The following is a 21,672-nucleotide window of genomic DNA, read 5'->3' on the forward strand; positions in this document are numbered from 1 at the left end:
TGTTTGAAGACATTTTATACTGCTACTTCTACTGCCTTCCCTTCCCTGTCCGAGGCTCTTAGCCCTGAGCCTATTTGTTGGTGTTGGTGTTGATTTTTTTTTTAATGGGTCACAAATGTATAGTCTCATTCTTGAGAAAAACCTCAGCAATTTCCCAAAACAGATGGGCTCTGTAATTTTGAGCAAACATTTCTCAAACTAGAGTAAATAGTGCATTTTCTGGAGACTATTTCCATCTGCAGATTAATACACATTTGGTGCACGAGGGAGTACTTCTGTTAGCAGGAAGGTGTGTGTGGGATTGACTCCAATAAACTACAGTATGTGTGTGTGTGTGTGTGTGTGTGTGTGTGTGTGTGTGTGTGTGTGTGTGTGTGTGTTCGTGTCACCCAGTGCAACAGTGTGGCTCAGTGATGTGGGGTTTGTTTTTTTAAATAGTTTCTGAACAACAATGGAGCTCATAGCACAGAGGAATAAGCCACTGCATATCATAGCAGAAAACACTTTAATTTCTTGGTCTCTTGAATAAAACTTCCTATTCAATGAAAAACTGTAAAACATATGGCCATTTATATCATAACAGCCTATAGATCCTGAGTTAATAGTGCAATTATTTAAGTGATAATGTATAAATGGTGAACTGCTCCAGTCGCTACAGTAGGGAGAGAATATGGCAAGGCTGTGATGCTGTGCAGATGAGGAAATTTGCACTGCTATAAAGACCTCTCCCTGTCAACTAAATGGCCAGTTGAGCTGCCATATGGTTGTGCTGACATTATCTCTGGGTAATTAATATGGCATCTCGCCTGGCATCTGGTGGCATTAATCTAGCTGGGAGCAGTTCATCTTACAATGTCAGCGCTGCTGCGGGCCCGACGTGAATTATCACTGCCCGATGGAAGAGGGAGGCAGGGACAAAACAAAACACAGCAGGGCAGAGTGTGTGTTGCATTTTCTTATAGTACAGATTGCCTTTTCTTTCCTTTTTTTTTTTTTTTTTTCCTGGCATGAATAATGTGAAGAGCTAGTGGTTCTTTGAGCTGATCCTCATTCAGCTCTGAAGTGGCCACTGGACTGATTGTAATCAGTGTGCTAATGCAGTTTTGTTGGTATTTTCTTTTAATATAAACATGTCTCGTTGTGATTGATTTCACTTGACTAAGCACTGTATATAACAGTGTTCTCCAATTCCATTTAATAATACTAAATGATCCAAACTGTATACTGATGTCCATTGTGTATTATTGTTGTCATGGTGTTTTCAGTTTGTGCTGTAATACGAGAAGAAAGGCGTAGTTTCCCAAACCTTCATGAGTCAATGAATGATTGTCTTCATTAATTGCTTCGTTGTTTGGTCTATAGTTAAAGTGTCTTGTTCTGTCCACAACCCTAAAAGATTCAGTTGACCGGGAAAAATCATATTTAAGACACTGAAATCAGAGAATTTGGGTCTTTTTTTTCCCATAAAAATGTACTCAAATCAATCATCAAAATAGTTGGCGATTAATTTAATGGTAAGGAGCTAATTAATTATTGTCTACAGGTTAAATTGTTAAAACTTTAAGATATATCCTGCAACCTCCTTGGGTGGCTCCTGATCCACAGGGAAATTGTGTAAGGTGTGTGCGCACATTTCATACAACGGGTGACTCAGTGTGCTGGAAAACAAAATGTTAAGTAACGCCATACATGACCAAATGGTATACAATACAAAAAATATAGGAATATATAACATATATAAGAACACATAAGATGAAAACATGAAATAAAGTGAAGTTGTCAGTTTTCCTGCACATTTCTGATTTCTTAGATTTATGTCCATCAACACCAACAGTCATTGGCTATTTTCAATCAGAAATAAGTAATACAATTCCCTCCTTTTAATAGGCTTGTGTTGACATAGAGTTCATTGTTGACATTCAACATTCATACATGGCAGGTCCAATTCCAGAGTATATAAACATTTATTTAAGCATTTTGCATATATCTTTCAGTACCCACAATACAGGTAGAGTGCTCATAATATACCTATATATTATATATATATATATATATATATATATATATATATATAAATATATAAATATATATATATATATTGGAAAGTGGAGAGTCTTAAAAAAGTTTTGGCAACAGGATTTAAATAACATTATGCTTATGCATGACCAGGAGTAAACATTTCATGCAGTGCTGCATCAGTCAAGTCATTCTCATCTGCATGCAGATGTCTCTCTCTCTCTGCCGCCAAAGCCTCCCTCCTCCAGTCTGATCAATAAATACGTCTTTGGAGGTGTTTTGGATGAATTAGCAGGAGCGTAAACATTCTATCTTATTCTCTTTAACACACAGTGTAAATATGTTTTGGAGTTATGTGTGTCTGTGTTGTAAAGCACATAAGAGGAACCAGGCTGGAAATGTGAGCCGAGAAAAGAGGATGTCAGTGAGCACTGTGCACAGTTGGATGGCAGGATACTCTGAATGAAAGGCTGTGTACGGTGAATATTAGCCCACAGGTGACAGAAACCATTCTGGATCTCTGTGTCCTGTCCTGTTCTCCTTAAAGGTCATGAATCTTGCATGATGTCTGGGGAGTTCTGTGCTGTAACGATGAGGAAATAGTGGGATTATGTCCCAAAAATGTCACGTTGGCAAATGAGAAATCCCTAACCTGAAACCCTCATGACACATTGACAGCTCTTAGTCTGGAAATTCTGCGACATAGAACATAGTGATAAAAGTTATCCTGACTTGATCCCAACCCTAAACCGAGATTGTTTACTTTCCTAAATTCCTCCATTAGCTCCAGTTCGAATGCGACAAACTGGAGACGATTCGCCCAGGTTGTTTGGAGTGATGTAATTTGGATGCAATGCATGTTATGTAAACTACTTTAGCAGCATGCTTATTTCCTCATTTCTGTATCTCTGCTGGCAGTCCTCATGCTTCTGTTAGCACCATGTGGTAGCGCTCCTGCACATTCAATCCAAACATACATGATTGGTGCAGAATTAAACGGAAGCCGCAGAATCGCGCAGAAAACTGGCCATTTTCTCTCCACTTTTAGAAACAAATTGTTTTCTAGATCATCTGCGACGACGGCCATTAGAACATATGTCTAGCAGTATGTTTCACTGGCTAAGGATGCAGCGAGGAAGATTTGGGAAACCTTTGATCGTTTTGATCTTAATGTAATGAGGCAATCAGCGATGCTGTGGAGAGCAAGAAGTTTGGAGAAATCAGTCTTAAAAACAAGTAGAACTTAATTTCACTATCTAGCAATCAATTAGAGAAACTAGTTCCCATGACAATACAAGGTATATTTAGTGGTGTTCATGGAGAACATTCTTCAAAACAAATCCCTCAGCTCTCTCTGAAACTTTCTTCTACATGAGACTTTTAATTAAACCTTCCAAATGCCACGATGTGACTACATATTATAGAAATAGATTGCTCAATCTGACACACGTGGCCACAATAATTTGTTGTATTATCTCATGTAGTGTTTCATAGTGGTAGAGAAAATTCTACATCTTGGACACATCACTCCTAGTTTGTCATCTATCTTGTCCGGTTTTTCACGTCCCTGTTCCTTGAAGTCTGCCTTCCGTTTTTATGCCATATACGGAGTGAAAGATTGCGGACTTTAATGTGTATTCGGATATCAGGTTTTTTTTAAGTCATGACATGATCATGATCACAAACATCTGTCAAGATTTCTCGTTCTCTGATCTTTTTTATTAAATATTCGTTAACTCTTGAATCAGGATTATTCTCCCTAATTTGCCCTTAGCTCGCTTTAAAATTGAGAAAAAATGTTTGCCTCAATGTGTGTGACACTAACAAAGTGATTTTGAACTACCGTTTTGAATCCTCAGGATTGGCATTGGCTTCACCACATTTGGCCCTAAATTCCTCCCTGCGTTATCGTCTATTTAACTATGTACTGGATCATAATTTGCTGAATAAACATTGTGCTGTATTGAAGAAGACTTGAATCTAGCGATTGCGACCATTAACGTATGTGGAAACTTTTTACTCGGGTAATAAATCAACTGAGAAGTTGCTGAAGCTTCCATTCAATCAAACTACTTGGGATTAAGCAAGAGAGAAACTTGAATTCAGAATGTGTATGTCTGTATTTAAAATTCTTGACATTGTTGTGTATTTTGGAGTCGCCCCCTGCTGGCCATTAGAAAGAATGCCAGTGTACCGCTACAGCTTCACTTTTTCAGAACTGGAAGCTCCGTCCATATTTTTTACAGTCAGTGGTCATTATACTCAGTGTCCATGTTTGATTTGTGAGAGCAGTTTTTATGTTCCCTTTAGGTGAAACTTTAGGGACTGTTAGCTTCCCTGCAGTTTTACAGACACAACAGTTTCCCAGTCGGGGTCCTGCTAGCCAGCGATTTGCCAGGAATGATGACAACTCTAAAGTCCTGAGTGTCAGGGACGTACCCTAACATTTCATCTGGGACCTTTTCCGATCCATACACGGGCAAATTACCAAAGGCATTTACTTGTTCATTCATGACAAGATGCATTTCTCCGGTGACGCCCCGTGGAGGCGGAGATAAAAAGGTGCTCGGCGACCTTTTCAAAACAGCTGAGATCTGATGTGGGATGAATCCTGATTGCAGATGAGAGCAACAACAAACACTTGCAGTCTAGACGCAGCTAAAGAGCAGCGGGAACGTCACCTCTGCTTTAGCTTCTCACACCTTTCTCCGCCGACAACAGGCAGGACTGTTGTGACTGGTGTTTGTGGTGACTGGCAGTCAGGTGGTGGCAGCCAGCAGAGCCGAGTTTTCAACAGAGCACCTATGTGGAAGGGTGTTGTTGTGACTGGTCGTTGAAGCCTGTGTTTGCTGTGGAAGGCTAGAATAGTTGACAAATTGACCTGAGTGGTTTAAAAAGCACCACCAACCGGTCCCTTTAAAGTGACCTCAGTAGTAGAAATATTTGAGATGTAAGTGCTACAGGTGACACAGGGTTCACCCTACACCATCATCAAAACTTACATACTCAAAAGAACGGTGTTTCCTGACAAAAAAGCAAATTCAACTCAGAACCCTTTCAGTAAAAGTTGGAAGAATTGTAAAGAAAAAAAAAAGAACAATCCTTTTGCTCAAGATTATTTAAATCAGTCAAACCACTCACTATTTTTTTTTCTCAGAGCTGTCAGCTGCAAGATGCAAGTCTTTATTCCAAACTACTTTCATCAGGTCAGCAATGATCCACTCAAGAGGAATCTCATTTATGAGAGATGAAACTCAAGAATCAGATTTTGTAAGCAGTACTCGAACGCAGCAACTCACAAAGCCGTCATAAGTGATGTTGAGGTGACTTTGGGATCATCTTTCTGTTATTAGTTTGCCCCTAGCTGGCTTTAAAGTTTTTTTTTTTAAAAAGTAATTAAAAACGTTATGCAACTGTGACATAACCAATGGGTTTATGGACTACCATTTTGAAGCTGTGAGTTTGGCATTAGGGCCGTTGTCATCCTATTTTTCTTTTTTTTTTGTGAGAAGTGAGTATATTTGAATAAGAGGGGGATGGCCTGGCCTTTAAACATACCTACTTAAGCTAGAACATAATTTTACAAAAATCATGATTGATTGAAGAATACTTATGGGAGATTAAACTCAGAAATCGGAGACTGTGGGATCACCTTTCTCTTATCAGGCCTCAAAATGTGACACCTACATTAAATGTAGGACTTTAAGGATACAAAAGCCTATATTTAGTCACTATTCCGCCCTCTATAGATAAACTATAGCTTATTATAGATTGCTATTGACAGGAGCAAGCAGTTACAGAGGTTGAGGGCTGTGGTAATGGCCTGTGATTGAAAACCCTGTGCTGAGGTCCCGCTGCTCTCTGCCTCATTAACTCTGGCAGGTCCTCTGTTCAGCACGCTGCAGTGCAGGCCACAGTCGGGACGCGTTTAACTGTCTCGACTACAGTCCTGGAAACACAGAGATCGGGGCGTATTTGGAGCAGGATTTAAAGGACTGCTCATCTCATCTTGAAACATGGCTCTGAGTCGTCGAAGTCTTTTTCCAGTTTTTTTCAGATTCTTGCTGAGCTTCAAAGAGCACAGAACATTTAGTTAAGTCTGTGTGTTTGTTCAAAGACATTTAAGAGTGAGAAATGTTGGTTTGGACATGAATAACGAGCTCAACAAATGTTTTAATGGTTATCTGAAAGTAATGAGTGCGGACTATAGAAAACAAGCATGTTCAGTCAAATGTTAATGCCTAAAACACTCACTTTAAGTATTTTAATTACATGGACATTTTCCATCTAATTCAATTACGTAAGTGTCGCATTTAATGCAGAATCACGTCGAGTCAATGCGTATAAATTGGATAACTAGATGTTTGATTGATTACAGGAGACCAAATAACCGATTAGAAATGCATTACCAAAATAAACACTGAATTGACTCAACATGACTGCATTAAATGTGATGCTCAACACTGAAATCAAATATAATCATCTAATGAAATAGATGGAAAAATGTGTATGTCATTAAAAGCAGCTATTTTTCAGAGATAAGAATCCATAAGTGATATCATCCTTAGGCCTCTGAGGGTTGTTTTGAGGCCTGCAGTTTGGTTTTGCAGGACTACAAATACTTAGTTACTGAAGGATTAGGTTTGTAATTTGAGTACATTTCAGTCTTTTTTTTTAGACAATATCTGTACTTTGCCGTCTCTTGTTTTACGGCCTTTGTGTGAGCAAGTTGACCAAAATCACTGAATCCAAATCTAGTCGACTCTGGTGACTTCTCTTCAAGCCTCAGTATCCTCTTAATGGAGCGATTATTCTCACAAGACACAGAGTAAAAGGAGAAATTACCTACTGAGTTCTTATAAAAAAAAAAAGAAGAAAAGGTTTGAGGCCATTAAATGCCTTTTGTTTTTTCCAGCTGGTGGGTGTTTTGGGCGAGTGGTTACCCTCCTGCACATCAGAACCAGAAAAAGTGCCCACCTCCACGGCCGTCGTCTACCCTTAGGCCATCTCTCTCTGTGCCCATCCGGCCACTGTCACCTCCCATCGGGGAGCATTCCTCTCCATTACCGGCCTCCGTCCGTCCACCACTTAAATAACAGCAGCCCTGCCACTCTCGGCCCATTAAGATACTGCCGCCACTGCCGCGGCCGCACACACAAGCGGCCACAAACTGCCCGAGCCTTTTATAAATAGATGGCGGGAGAAGAGAGAAGAGAGAGGCTGGTTAGAGGAGGTAAATTATTCCAAAACAGCCAAACAGGACTGAGACTAAGAACCCCCCACCACTCTGGCTCCTCCAGCTCCTCCGTTCAGGTGTCACTTTGGGCTGACTCAATTTTACACTGTAATGGACCTCCTGGGTCAACTACTTTTCTCCCACCTTTCCTTCCTTTTTTATCTCTCCGCTGCTCTCTTCATCCATCAGCGGCCGACAACACCTTTACTCACCTTCCTGCAACACACACACATTATTCGCTGTACTGACTGTATAGTTTGTTCCACTTAATTTTGTCTAACACTAATCAGGGTTCACACTACACTTTAGCACAAACTGTGGTTTGAAGACAAAAAGGGGGAAATGATGGCAAGTAGCAAGTAGTTTTCCGACACGGGGCTGGGTATGGAACGCTGATACTTTTAAGGCGCTGACCAAATTGACGTTTTTTTTTTTATCGAGTATCGAAAAATGACTGTCTTTTAATACCTAAGGAGTTAATCTCATCAGCGCTAGTGAGCCAATAAGCATGCAGCATGCTTGTTTTGCAAAGATTTAATGGTGCTGGTGACTGGCTATCTCAAGGCAGGCAGGAAAAAAACTAGGTTAAGCCCAGAGATAGGGGTCACCACTGTTATCTTTGGTTAAAACGGGTTTAATAAAATTTGTGACGAGAGAGAAGAAGAACAATTTTTTTCCACTTCTGTTTCCGATACCTGTTATTATTGACAGTTGTTTATGCCAGAAAACACAAAGTAATTTGGTTCATTACGAGCGTGTTTCCATGCATAATTTTTCTTATTCAAGACCCTGGAGAGGTCCTCGTCTTGAGAGTAGGCGACCTCAGACCCTCCTTTAAAGCCGAAAGTGTCCTGATGAATGAGATGGAAAACTATGTCCAACCCTATTCAGAGATGTTTTCATCTGCTGATTGGTGTCCACAGAGCGATTGGCCTTTTCTAATGAAGCACTGGGCATCTATTGATCCTATTGTCCACCTTTTTAGGCTTGGTGTCCTTCTTACATCAGCGTATACATCTTTAGTTTTGGGCGATGAATGATCATGAATAGAAGCTCTGCAAACCTTACGTTTAAAGTAGAGTCTGGATGCTTTTTTTTAAGTTTAAATGTCCATCAGTTCTCAGTTTCCGTATTTCTTCACCAGCACAGCTCTGTCTGTGTGTCACACTGACTTTTTTGCTCTCCATTATACCCTCTCTGCTGTCTCTTGTTGCTTTGAAAACACACTTTGAAAAGCACTGACAGTCGCACTTCTTTTAAGGTTGACACATACTTTCTAACACACATCGCGCGGCGTTAAACTCAATGCGACTTGCCACTGTAAATGCCCTGACTTCAAAGTCCTTTTTCATTTCGCGCTTCTGCTTTTTGTTCACCAGCTCTGTTTTCTCTGCGTGTTAGTGTGTGTCAGTACCCGGGTTTCATATTTCAAACCACGTCCACGCCTGAGCCTAGACCTCGGGTCAGAGGTCTGATAACCTTTTACATTCCTGAACCTTTGGCTAAAGTCTCTTTCAACCCCCCCCACTTCCCTCCTCAGTCACTCATTCTGCCTCTAGACCACTCAGGACATTTTCTTTTTCCACCTCTTCGAGCGACAACAATAACGGCATGTTACTTTACGTCTTGAATATGACCAAGAACTGTTGGTCTGAAGTGGCCTGGGGGAAGAAGTACTTTGCCTATGCTAGTCCGCTGACAGATGCACAAAAAACGAGGAGAGAGGGAATGAGGGATTGGGAAAGTAGAAGTGAACAGGAGGCATGCCTGTCAATCAGAGCCACTTAAGTACCTGGAGTCCTAGAGGGATTCCAGGAGCAATCGACCCCAGTCAATAGCCTCTTCATTGATAAAAGCAGAGAGGAGGAGAGGAGCGAGGGAGATGCAACACAGGAGAAAACTAGCTTGGCGCTAGTTACATGTGTGCACTTATTCTAGAAGAAATCATCTGCCACAGTTTCACTTTTTCATCTGCTGTATAATGCAATTGAGTTACCAAATGAACCCATAATCAGTAGGGTTGGGTAACAGCACCAGGACCAGAACCCTTAAAGTGCATACAGATACCTGCTCAAAGGGATTTTCATTTCAATGTGTTCCTCTTTCTTCCTTGAGATCTGTAAGACTTTATGCATGAAAGACGTCAGTTATTGTGCCCTGACAATAGAGGCATTTTAATTGTTTCAAGTCCTACATGTATTCCCATCCAAAGAACACCTGTAACAAAGTCAATTTAAGTCCAGGAATTGCTGTTTCCCCTTGTCAAAAAAATGTGATACCACTGGGGTTGTTTTCGCTGCATTAGTTTGGCTGACATACAGTCACTAAAATGAGAAAACGGCGACAGTGGGTTCCCCACAGAAGACAAATGATTGATTTAAATTTGCACCGCCAAGCTAATCACTTTAAAACATGAAATCCCCCAGTCTAAACCCGAGTTGTCTGTTGGGGTTGTACCGTTCATGCAGAGAATGGCACGGCCTGAGCGTTCGTACGGCCAAAAAAAAAGCTGTTTTTCCAGAGGCGGTGGCAGTAAAATCAAATGGTTTTACTCTGAAGGTAGCATGAATGTACTCAGCATATTTGTTGTGTAAGAGCGAAAAAAAAAAAACCTGCCCTGATAGTGAGCCTAGAGAAAAGGTCAAAGGGTCACCAACATCTTAGGAATCCTCCTCACCTGTAGGGCTGACAGATTACTTGCTCAGGCTTCCAGTCAGGGGCATTCAGCAAGGATCTAATGAAAACTCTACACTCCTGCAGACACATTTCTCTCCTGCACTACAGAAAATGAAACATTGAGACAGAGCTGAACTCAGAAAAGAGAAGGTTTGTCAATATTTATTTCCCTCCCACCAAAATGAGACTTTTTTTTCCCCTTCCTAGTTTGTGCATCTCCTTCCTTTTACTTTAAAAAGAATCTCCTATCTTTACCTGCTATCCAGCAGCTCTTCTCTATCCTTCCTCCTATCATCATCCTCCAGCAATGCATCCTCCTGGCATACCCGCTCTTTGTCGCGCAGAGCAGCCGAGACAGTGATTGATCTGGCGTGGAGGCTGTCGTGGGCCCTCCTCCTCCTTCAGTGGTTATGAACATGAGGCGGGCTGCTCTTCATAGATTTTTAAATTAGTGTCAGCTTTGCCCCAAAGATGTGTTATTGACTGATGAAATAGAAACTGAGCTCCAAACACTCAGTCCTTCCCCAGAGTTTTCCCCAGCCTGGTAATTGAAAAAGTGTGAAGGGAGTGTGTTCAAGGGAGCGTGCAACTGTGTGTGTGTCTGCGCCTGTGTTTGTGATTTTATGTGTTTGTGCGCTTGCAACTGTGCGCTCTTTATCTCTGTTGGAGAAAAATGCACAGTGCTCGCTGGAGTCGAGATTCGATTGAAGTATTGCATAGGAGATCTTTATCTTCCTACTCAGCCACCCTGAAACATGAGTATTGCGTGCACCTTTAATCCTATAAATACAGTCTGCTTCATGTAAGGCACAGTTAATAAACTGTATTATGTCTGAGCCCACGACATCGTATCTAATATGTTGAATATCCTGTTTGTTAATCATTGTGCATGCTCAATCTTTGGTGTGATTTGTTTGAAGAAAGGTGGCATTGGTTATCTACTGTGAGGTGCTGTAGGGAGAGGTGACTCCACAGTGTTTTTTTGTAAATCAGGCCATAATTCTTATCAACATCAGTAAGATTGTACACAGCATGTTCTAGACGGGCTAAATAACAAGAAACAAACGGTGGCCATTTGTAAAAGAAATGAAATCGTCACAGCTCTAACTCCTCTGTTGTGTCTTTTGCCCTGCAGGGTCGGACATGGCCATCTTTTGCCTGCTTTGTGGGAAGCGTTTCCAGACCCAGACGGCACTGCAGCAGCACATGGAGGTCCACGCCGGCGTCCGCAGCTACATTTGCAGCGAATGCAACCGGACTTTCCCCAGCCATACTGCACTCAAACGTCACCTGCGCTCACACACAGGTCAGTGGAAGCGCTCACTTAACCTCCTTCACCGCGGTGGTACCGCCCAGTCGCCGGGATATAATGTTAGCAGTTAAAACCACAGATGCCTCCAAGGGTGACATTAGTAACAAACAAGGCACATCAGGCTCACATTATATGCATATTAGCCGTGGTGGTGGTGTTATTACAGGCCACCAAGACATGCAAACATCCGACCGCAGTTTAAGGGCACGTGGGGACATCACCAAAACACTGACTGCAACTCATTCGTAACTATTTGGGCGTTCTTGTTAATTCTTTCTTTGTGTAAAAAAAAAAAAAAAACCTTGAATCCTTTTGCTCCAGTGATGTAGGTGTATATTTGCATATAGAGCGGGAAGTCAGATGCAATCACAAGAGGTCACTCAATACGCATGTCGAGTCTCGCTTAATGCCAGGTGTGACACGACGGGCTCGAAGCTGTCCAGCTGTGATCGGGTCGCTCAGGATGGTAAACTCAAATGTGAAATCCTCCGTTTTGGTTTCAGAATCCTCCTTATTTTTCAGGTTGTATTCTCAAGGTTGACCGGTGTGCCTTCTGCAGGTTCTGGGTCATAGTTGCATGTTAAGTAGCGTAACCCTGATCTTCCCTTCTCCAGCTCATTCTAGGGAATGCCTTGACCCTCCCAGACCAGATGGGAACAGTAATCCCTGCGGTGTATTGAGGGTCAGCTCTAGGGTCTGCTCTCATTTAACCCAGCGTATCTGCACATCTAAGCCTCTGCGAGAAATCAGATTTAGATGTCCAAACCACCAAACCTCGCTCCCGATCAACGTGAGGGTGCAGCAGTTCTTATTTTGAGCTTCTTGTGAAGTCTGCCAGCTACTCCACAATCGAGTTGCAGTCGCTATCCAGAGATGTGAGGGTTGGAGGACAGACTAACACATGAAGAGCTGTGCCTTCAATCTCAGCTCCCTCAAAGAATTAAATTATTTTTCTAGTTATTAGTTATTAACTGAATGTATTGTAAAATATAGACAGCATTTTGGAGAGCTAACTAGAATAACTAGGACCGATGATTAGTCCAACGAAACATAATATTTACTTCCTCCTGCAACTTCTGATAATTCATTCCTCCCGGGCCGGCCTATTTTACATCAGTGCCTCAGGTGCACCAGCGCACTGCTGCAGCAGCATCTGTGGTCAGGAAATGACTCAACTCTGTTGGTCATGCTCAAATAAGAATTTGCAGTGGACTTGCATCACCATTTGCGTCTGGCCCTTTATTCTCAAAGGAGCACACTTGAATTCATACTGTTTCTACCAAAATACTAACGGAGCAGAGCAGACGCCGAGGAAAGGAATTCATACTGACGTCAAGGATTTGTGATTAAAGAAACAAAGGAAAAAGAAAGTTGGAGTGTTTAATCACTTGGATCAGTGTCAATGTAAAGACTTTATCTGAGGCATTTTTAATCTTTGAAACATTTTCAAAGTAGTCAGGGCATTAGTGTGCGAGTGGAGTGTTAATTGCTGAGCTCCTCAGGGGTTTCTTCGGTAAACTTTCAGGAGAAAATCAGCGCTGAAACCTTTTTTGAGCTGTAAACATTTTGATATGCCCTCAACATAATAAAAATCAACCTCATGATATAATAGATATATGGGTTATTACTATCATATTGCATAATAGCAAGGCTAGATTACCATCTGTTCCCCAGAGCAAAGCCCCGCTTCACCGTGTGGCAGTAGGATTTTGGTATAATGAGCAACTATGGTTTAGATTTTAGACATGTAGCAAACTGAGGACCTGTGTATAGAGACAGTGTTTTTACATGATGATTATTCCTAAATGCACTTGTGTTTAACAGGCTCAGAAGCAGTGAGCAGGTATGTCTGATCAATACTGAAAAATAGTGCCCCAAAAATTCTTGTAATATTGGTTGTACAGGAATAATATAACAGCTTAGAAGCACGTCCTTATTAACCCTCAAAGACCGAGACACCCACCAGTGGCTTAAAATAGCTGTTGCTCTAAAATGTTGAATGACTTTTGACCTGCTAATCCTATCCATATGGTTTAAAAACTCATGTTAAGTCTCAGCTTTTCAGTGGTCACACATGTCTTGTTTAAGCATTCAGGGGCTCCGTCGTGAACCTGATTACACCATCACAGTCTGCAGCGTGGATTTGTCAGGGAAATAGTTTTCTTCCTCTGGGCCAATTGGAAATGGTCGTAGCCATCCTTCATTGTCCTCTCTTTTTATTGAGTAACCTTTCTATTTACTCTCTTAACCTTTTTGGACACATCTACATGGGCTAAAAATGAAATATAGGACTCCTGTTTTCACTTAAAAATGCCGTGGATAGTATTAGCATCATAATAAATGACTGTTACTTGCTTAGGAAAGGTCAGAATGGAGACAGAAATTCGTATGAACTAGATGGAAGTTTTTCACTGCAGTTAGTTTTTTTTCTTACATTAGCGTATGTTTTGCATGCGAATGTTTAGCTTCATTTTCCATGTGAATTTCCTTTTTGGTTTCTTCTATCCTGAAACTCAGGAGACTTAATTTCTTTACTGTGTCTGCACATGGAACAAGGTTGTTTTTTTCGAAGATTACCATACAGCGTATTCAAACCATCAACCCTGGTGTACCAGGTTAATGGCGTACCTGACCATGAAAAAAGTGAGTTGTGTGCAGCCATAGTTGGAAGGAACCTTACAATCTGGCCCAAGAGAAAGATTGTCAGGGACAAATATTACATAGTGTAAATACAAAACAAAAATCCTTGTTTTCTTTTATGAAAAAGGAGTGAATTATGTCATCCCTACCCTGTTACATTGCGACTTAAGCTCAGCTGAATAAACAGCATTAATTCAGGTCAACGCAAAATGAATTCTGCAGCAGTCAGATGCTTATTTACAGTGACTATTTTTTTTTTAGTCCACTAGTAATTCAGTGCCAGCTCTCCACTGAGGCGAGGCCAGGATACTAATACATTGTTGCAAGGGAGCAGAGGTAGCCTGACGGATGCGGCTATTCAGGCTGGGGGAGGGAAAAAAAAAAAAAAAAAAAAGGGAACCATGACAGAATATGAACACATGGAAATGAATCCCATTTCACCGGCGAGGGATGGATGCTTTTTTTCCCTCTCTCTCTCTCTCCCGCTCTCTCACCCAGCCGCCTGTCTGCGACCTTAAATAACAGTCTCACTGTCAGAGCCGATTTAGCTCACCAGCTCACGGATAAATATTTGAAACGAAAGGCAGTGAGATGAGAGCAGTCGGCCCTATTTACAAGTCAGGCGAATACACCATTAGTGTGTGTGATGGTGGTGGTAGGGGCTGTGGGGGGGGGGGGGGGGGGGGGGTGGATGAGGGTGGACGAGGCTGGTTGAGCCGTCTGTACAGTAGCGATGCGCACATCTGCTCCGTCTACCAGACATTGGAGAGGACACAAGCGTCGTCTCTGATCCACCTGCCCACCCGGGCGACGCAAATGTCACCTCAGCTCGTCTCCAGAGCCGCAGATGAGACTCTGCAGCCTTGTGCCACTTTGAACCTCATCCCGCTGTGGGCGTGTGTTAAATCACAATGAGCCAGCCGTGAAAGCAATCGTTTAAATATGATGTGGAGCCTTTTGTCAGGGGATTATAAAGTCAGCAACTCACACAGCCATCATGGGTGCCAGAAATAGGTCCTAATTTACCCTCTGAAAAAAAGAAGAAGTAGAGGCATGATGCTCCTCTACATATACACTTTGATGTTAATAATCGCATTCACAGCTTGCTGGGTAACGAGGCAAAGATGGTGTTTTAAAAAAAAAAACCAGACAGAGCTCGACAGTGTGTACACCCAAGAGAATCAGCCTTATGAGTGCACCTGCATGTAGCTGTGTTCATGCAGAGACGCATCGTCCAACAAGTCCATCCAATCTGTTCATGTCCTGTCATCCAACAGGCTCTTGTTATTGTCCTTTATGCACTTTAACGCTGTGTTTTTTAATTTGTTTTTTTTTTCCAGTGTGATCTAAAACATCAAATCCTTTTAAGTCCTCAATTAAAGCAATATTGTGCTTTCCCAAACAGAAATGACACATTCTCTGTAAAAAGCTGCATTTAATAGCACTTTGGTGTCACTTATTTATATTGGTTTTATTGATTTTTGAATTATAGTTGCATCTTTACTTAAGAGCACTCTGCTTTTACTGTCATGTCTGTTATTGATGCTCATTTAATGAGAGTATTTAATCAAATCATAATCAAAATAAAGATTACATACTGTAAGTTTTCGGGGCGTCTCTTTTCCCAAAAATGTCATCATCAGATTACTTGGCAATACATTTTTCAGCCCAGAATAGTGTCTCCTAATGTTCCTCTGCTACACAAAGCCCAACAGTCAACCCTGTCTGAGCTGTGTGCCCTAAAAGGTTCAGGCTTCCTGAATGTAGCCTGACAGACAGAACCCAGGGAACAGACATTCATGCTTACCGCTACTGGTAGAGCTTATTCCCACTAATGGACGGTTGTCATTGAAGAGGACTCGAGATCAACATTTTTACCAATTATTGAGCTTCTCTAATCTGAATCATGAATGTTACTGTTTAGAGAGACTTTTAACAACTACAACAATTTAACCAATGGAAACTTTTTTAAAAACAGAAATGTAGTCATTTCTGTTACCTTTTAGTTACCCTTTTTATTAAGCACTTTCGGCTGGTGTAAGGCATCAAAGCCACGACAAAGAAAGCAGGAACCAACAGTTTGAATTCTGGATTGTAGTCACGGTCACCTTACGAGTTCAAACTACATTTAATAAAAAACATTGAACTTATCTTCTTCCACAAAATGTATCTGATCAGGATTTGATTGATATAAATCAGAACATCATAAGAATTTTATCCATATCACTCAACCTAATATAGTCTATTATTTGCTCAGCAAATATTCTGATGCTAGAAGTGGGTGACTCAGACATGTTCTCATCTGTCCTCTTATTTTCTCTGTATTCAAAGTGATTCATCACATATACTTTTGCAGATTTTTGATACATGTATTTCAATTTTGGAGGCACAAGATGTGAGTCAAGCTCAGTCTGTGCTGTGAATGTTCACCTCTGATTTTTAAATGATCCCTTTTTAATAAATGAGTTGGAGATGTGTGTTCAAGGTTTAAAAATAACAAGATAATCTCCTTGTACCTCTTGTCAGTTTTAATTACAGTACATGTGAGTGCATGCAGACAATTTTGCTTGTAATTTTCATGTTTTGACCCATGGCAGTATATCATTGTCACATATTTAGTTAAATGTGATATCGTGCCTCCAATCCTCCACCTGTTGACTGCTGCACTGCATTCTCATTTTGTCACGAAGGCCTGCATGTCTGATCCAGCCACCTGTTGAACCATCTGCAAAGTGTTTCGTTTACAGATCTGGATGCACAGTAATTATAACAGAACAGTTTTCCACTGAGCTGGACTCTAAACGGCCACTGTAGCATTAAAAAGAAATGTGAAAAAACCAGTGGAGCTGAAAAGTTGATCCAGCTATATTACCACGATAATGACATTTCAAGGTCAGAGTATTTAGCTACAACAGTTTTATGGTGTCATTAATGAGGTTTAGCGGTGTAATGAGGCATCTGTTTTTATAGTAGTGTGCCGCACTTGAACGCATAGACACGTTTAAAAAAAAAAGTGGCTATATTATTCTCGGGAAATGTGAGTCAACTTCGGCAAGAATAGATAAGAAGATCTCCCAGTATTCAGCCTTAATTTTAATGGACAGACTGTGGCAGCTCATCTGCCACAGAGAGCTTTTCTAGATATAGCTCTGTTATTGGTTGAGTCACCTTTCTGTTGTATCAACTGACAACAGAAAGCTGCAAAAAGCACTTTTATGGACATTCATTACCTGTGCTTCATTTTACCTGTCTGCTGGCTTATCTGTTGAAAGCAGCCTCGCCGGTGCGGGCTCTGACACTGGATCACCATTTAGGACGCGGAGCGAGAGAGAGAGAAAAAAAAAAACGGACTTAATGGTGTTTATTTCAGCATCTTAATCATGTCATCTCTCCTCCTCTCCCTCGCTGCGTCTTTCTCCTCATTTTCCTCCGTCTACCTGCAGTTTCATCACCTGCTCTTACCATGCCAGGATATTACACACACTCAGCTCCGCGTTGCCTCTTTATTTTGTTTATTGCATGGATGTACTCTTCAGTATAGGTTCAAGCACTCGCTCAGAAAAACACAATGAGGGCTTATAACAGTGGCAGTCATGGCAGCTGTGCGATTCCTCTTCCCTAACACCACACAGACACACACACACGCTCTCTCTCTTTACAGACCAGGCCTTCATTAATATTCCGTTGTTGTGCACTGTCTGTGTGTAAGTGTCTGTGTGTGTTTTTTTTAAACCCGGAGCCAATTTGCTGTCTGCTATGGCGGGGTGTTTTGTGTTCGCAGCTGTATTTGATAGTGCTACAGCCAGAGAGAGAGAGGGAGAGAGGGAGAGAGTGTGTGAGAGAGAGAGGACTGAATTGAATTTAGAGAGAGAGAGAATGAGCCAGTTCTGGTGCTGGCAGTGATGGAGCCCGGTGATTTACAGCCCCTTACCGTGTATAATGAACACGCCCCGGGTGCCCATGGGCACAGGCACCCTCAGCAGGCCTCCGGGGTGTCAAAGGAGGTGATAGAGAGAGAGGAGGGGGTGTAAATGTAGAGGTGGTGTTGGAGAGGGGGGGTCAGGAGACGCAGGTGGTGATGCTCGGGGGCACCCAAGGGTCCACTCACCAGGCTGTGGTTCCACCTCACTGTGCTGGGTCCTCATCTGTGGCCTCCCTGCCATGTGGTAACACCACGGAGAAAGAAAAGAGATAGCAAGGAAGGAAGGAAGGAAGGAAGGAAGGGAGAGAGGAGGGATGAAAGGAGGACAAAGGGAGAGAGGAAGTAATAGTGGCAGATTTGGGATGGACAGAGGACGTGTTCCCATTATTCGCCGGCCCCCCTGAGAATATCCTGACAAAATGAAGTCCTGTCTGGCCCTTTACATCCTCACAATGTGATTATAGAATTGTGTCTGATTTATTTAAAACTCTGCAGTGTTACTTTGCACTTTGGCGTCCCCGAGTGGCTACCGGAGACGGCATGTAAGAGATGCATCCCGGGCACAAACAGGATGCTGGAGTTAAACAGCAACCGCTATGTTTTTTTTGTACCACTCATGATACCAGACATGCTCATATTTGCACTCAGTTTAACTGTGTGGATGTGTAGTATCTTTTTCAATTCAGAAATCAGAAATAGGAAATTGGTACATTATGTGTCTTTTTATCACATCTAATGAAATTTATTTTCACTCTAAGCCAGCACTATAACTAGTTGAGATTTCTAATTTTTAGTTATGTTTTGGAGGGGAGGGGAGGAGTCTCAGACTTGAAGATATTTAATCTATCAAAATGTCAATACTTTTATCATGAAGGCAACATTTAAAGACTTACGGCAGATAAATGAGTTGGACAGTGTTGTACCACTGTATTTTTGGCAAACATTTTGTGCAATTAAGTCCGAATAAAATGTATAACACTCGTCAAGGCTTCAGAGTATATGTAAAGATGTCTGCCAGTAATATCAAGGACACCATCTACATATTTACATAGCAATGAAAGAAAATTGGCCAATACTAATGTAGAATGTACATATTTGGTAATAAATGTTCTCATGCACAAACACCCGTTTATTATTTTAATTAAATGAAACATGTTCTTATCAAAAGAGAAAGACAATAAGCTCTTTCCCACTAATCCAAGATTTCTGATGATCTCCACTAACAGCAGACGTTAGCAGAGCAACAGGACATTAAGCGTAAATAACCCTCCATAGGCATCCTCTGAGTATTAGCATCCCACTGGCTGGTCTGATCGGAGGCCCTAATTAAAGGCAGGTGAATCTGAGCTCAATTATTATTCTTGTAGCGTCGCGCGAGCCCACCGAGCGCCGTGATGGATTGTGATCTCTGCTGTGGTTGAAACGCTAGAAAGAGCACAATGTCTTACAGCGGGAGCCACTGATAACTTCACGCAGACAAATAAAGACTGTCACTTTTATTGATTTTTACCCAGCCCCCTCCCCCTGCCGCCATATACACCCACATCCCCTGCTTCATCTCAGTTTTATCCATCCTCCTGCACCCCTCCATCCCCATCAAAGCTTCCCTTTAATGGGAATGCGTCCAACATCACAAGGCATCGAAAACGTTGGGGTTTTTTTTGTCCATGAAAGTAAAGCAAACCCAAAATGTGATCAGCATTTAAAGGGTCTCCATCTCTCATCCGTCTCTCTGTCTGTTTTCCTAAATAAACCAAACAAACCCATACATACTGTATATACAGACATGAAATCTTCAATAAAATATGCAGGATGGAAGTGAAATTGTCTCTTAACAGTGGGGTGGTAGCAGCAGCAGCAGCACATAACGAGAAATGCAATTTATTCCCTGGCACGTTGCTGCTCGGACAGGCAGATAATGAAAGGCATAGGTCATTGATGGTGACTTAAACCTGCAGCGGTGGAGTGAAATACATTAATAAATATCCACAACATTACTTGGCTAGAGAGTGTAACCCGGAGGGGGGGAGGCAAATGACGCAAGGAGCAGCTCCTCATCAAACACCAGAATACAATTAGTCTCTGGACTGCTGTCGAGAGCCTCCTGCAAATCATAATATCCCTGATCATTGGCATCTGAACATCCATTACAGCTGCCCTGTGGGGACCCACGCTCTGGCCGCCTGAGGAGGAGAATGTGATGCACGTCATCATTTTCATTCCTGAAGGCACGCGTACTGTACATCCACTGCCAGCCTGGTGTCTCAAATGACTCAAATGTCTAATTAATTGAAAATACGGTGCCGTTAAACTAAAAGTGAGAATACAGTGCGAACGGAGAGGCGATAAAGATCACAGAAGGCATAAACTCCACTGGTTGCAATAATAAGTCTGATTGTATTTAAGCTTATGAGAAAATTACCCACTTCCCACTTGATTAGTAAACAGTTTCCTAATGAGTTTATGGGCTCAGTTGTTACTTTCAAGTGTTCTTCAATGCAGCATGATGCTCATTTTATAAATTGCACATCCATTTCGAGTAAAATAGTAGCCTTGTTTTGATCCGCTGCTCCTGTTTGCCCTTGAAGTTACTGCATTACACTGTTAATACAAACTCCACACTTCCTATATTTGTTTCAAATTAAAAGCCTTTGAGCTTTTCAGTGAATGGAAATCCTTCATTTTTCAGCAAAGTTATGATCATGAAACATTTGCTTCAAAAAAACAAGATGGCATCATCCACAATGCCAAACTCAAGGCTTCAAAGCAGTCACAGTGGCTTGCTCCTCAATTTATCATTCAGTCTATGATACAGAGATACATTTTTCATCCCTAATTAATCTGTAAATACTGAAGATATAGCTGCTAAAATGTTATAAGCTTTTGAGTCATGCTTTCTAATACAGAACAAGACAAGTTAAACAATTTATATCCATATATGCATCAGTCAGGTTATCAAGGTTATCCAATCCATTGTGAGACTGGGACTGCATGGTCAATAATACATCTCATGGCCAGTGAGCAGCCATGACAGGCTGCAATTATTTAAGGCTTTACACAAAGCAGCACAGCGGTGTAGGTGATTTGCAGAGAAAGACAATAGACGGGTTACATTTGTCTGCTGGAATAAATGCCTTATGGCGTGGGTATCCATTACAGCGCAAACGCCTGTTGTTCTGACATTGTGCATAAACCCACCAAAATAATCAGGCGAAACATTCAGATAACAGTGCATGTGTCTCGCAACTGTATGTTTATATCCAACCGTAGTGAGACTGCTGGTGAGAGCAATACAAGCGTAAACAGAAAAGATGCCTGCTTGTCACAATAACTTGACTTTATTCAAACATTCAGATGAGCTTCACATTTCTGCCCTTCAGTCAAGAACTTTTGTACTGTTGCCTTTTTCTCTTGTCTGCAGATGAAGTAAACTTGGCTCCTTTTTCTCCACATTTCAGCTGGGGACCACCCATACGAGTGTGAGTTCTGCGGGAGCTGCTTTCGAGATGAGAGCACGCTGAAGGGCCACAAACGCATCCACACCGGGGAGAAGCCCTATGAATGTAACGGCTGTGGGAAGAAGTTCAGCCTCAAGCACCAGCTGGAAACCCACTACCGTGTGCACACAGGTACTGCGATCCGAATCGAACTCGAATGATTGTTTCTGTTGTAAAGGTTAAATGTCCAGCATGTAGGAATTAGGGTTGGGGTCAGTGGTGACGTTGCAGATTGCAACCAATGAATACCCCTCAGGTGGCCGCTCAAATCGCAAAAAAAATGTGAAAGGCTCTCTCTAGAGCCAGTGTGCGGTTTGTACATTTTAGGCTACTGTAGAAACATCGTATCATGGCGAACTCTGTTGGAGAGGAC

The 21,672-nt window shown here is 41.8% G+C and overlaps 1 protein-coding gene across 1 annotated transcript in view; it reads left to right on the forward strand.

The window, feature by feature from the left end:
* zbtb16a (zinc finger and BTB domain containing 16a) overlaps window positions 1-21,672 on the forward strand; it is a 162,602-nt gene that overhangs the window by 129,033 nt on the left and 11,897 nt on the right. Inside the window, exons 5-6 of the mRNA XM_030437911.1 lie at window positions 11,064-11,234; window positions 21,261-21,431. Coding sequence (XP_030293771.1) covers window positions 11,064-11,234; window positions 21,261-21,431 — 342 coding nt within the window. The remainder of the gene's footprint in view (window positions 1-11,063; window positions 11,235-21,260; window positions 21,432-21,672) is intronic.

Source organism: Sparus aurata, chromosome 13, assembly GCF_900880675.1.
Source record: "Sparus aurata chromosome 13, fSpaAur1.1, whole genome shotgun sequence".
Lineage (NCBI taxonomy): Eukaryota > Metazoa > Chordata > Actinopteri > Spariformes > Sparidae > Sparus > Sparus aurata.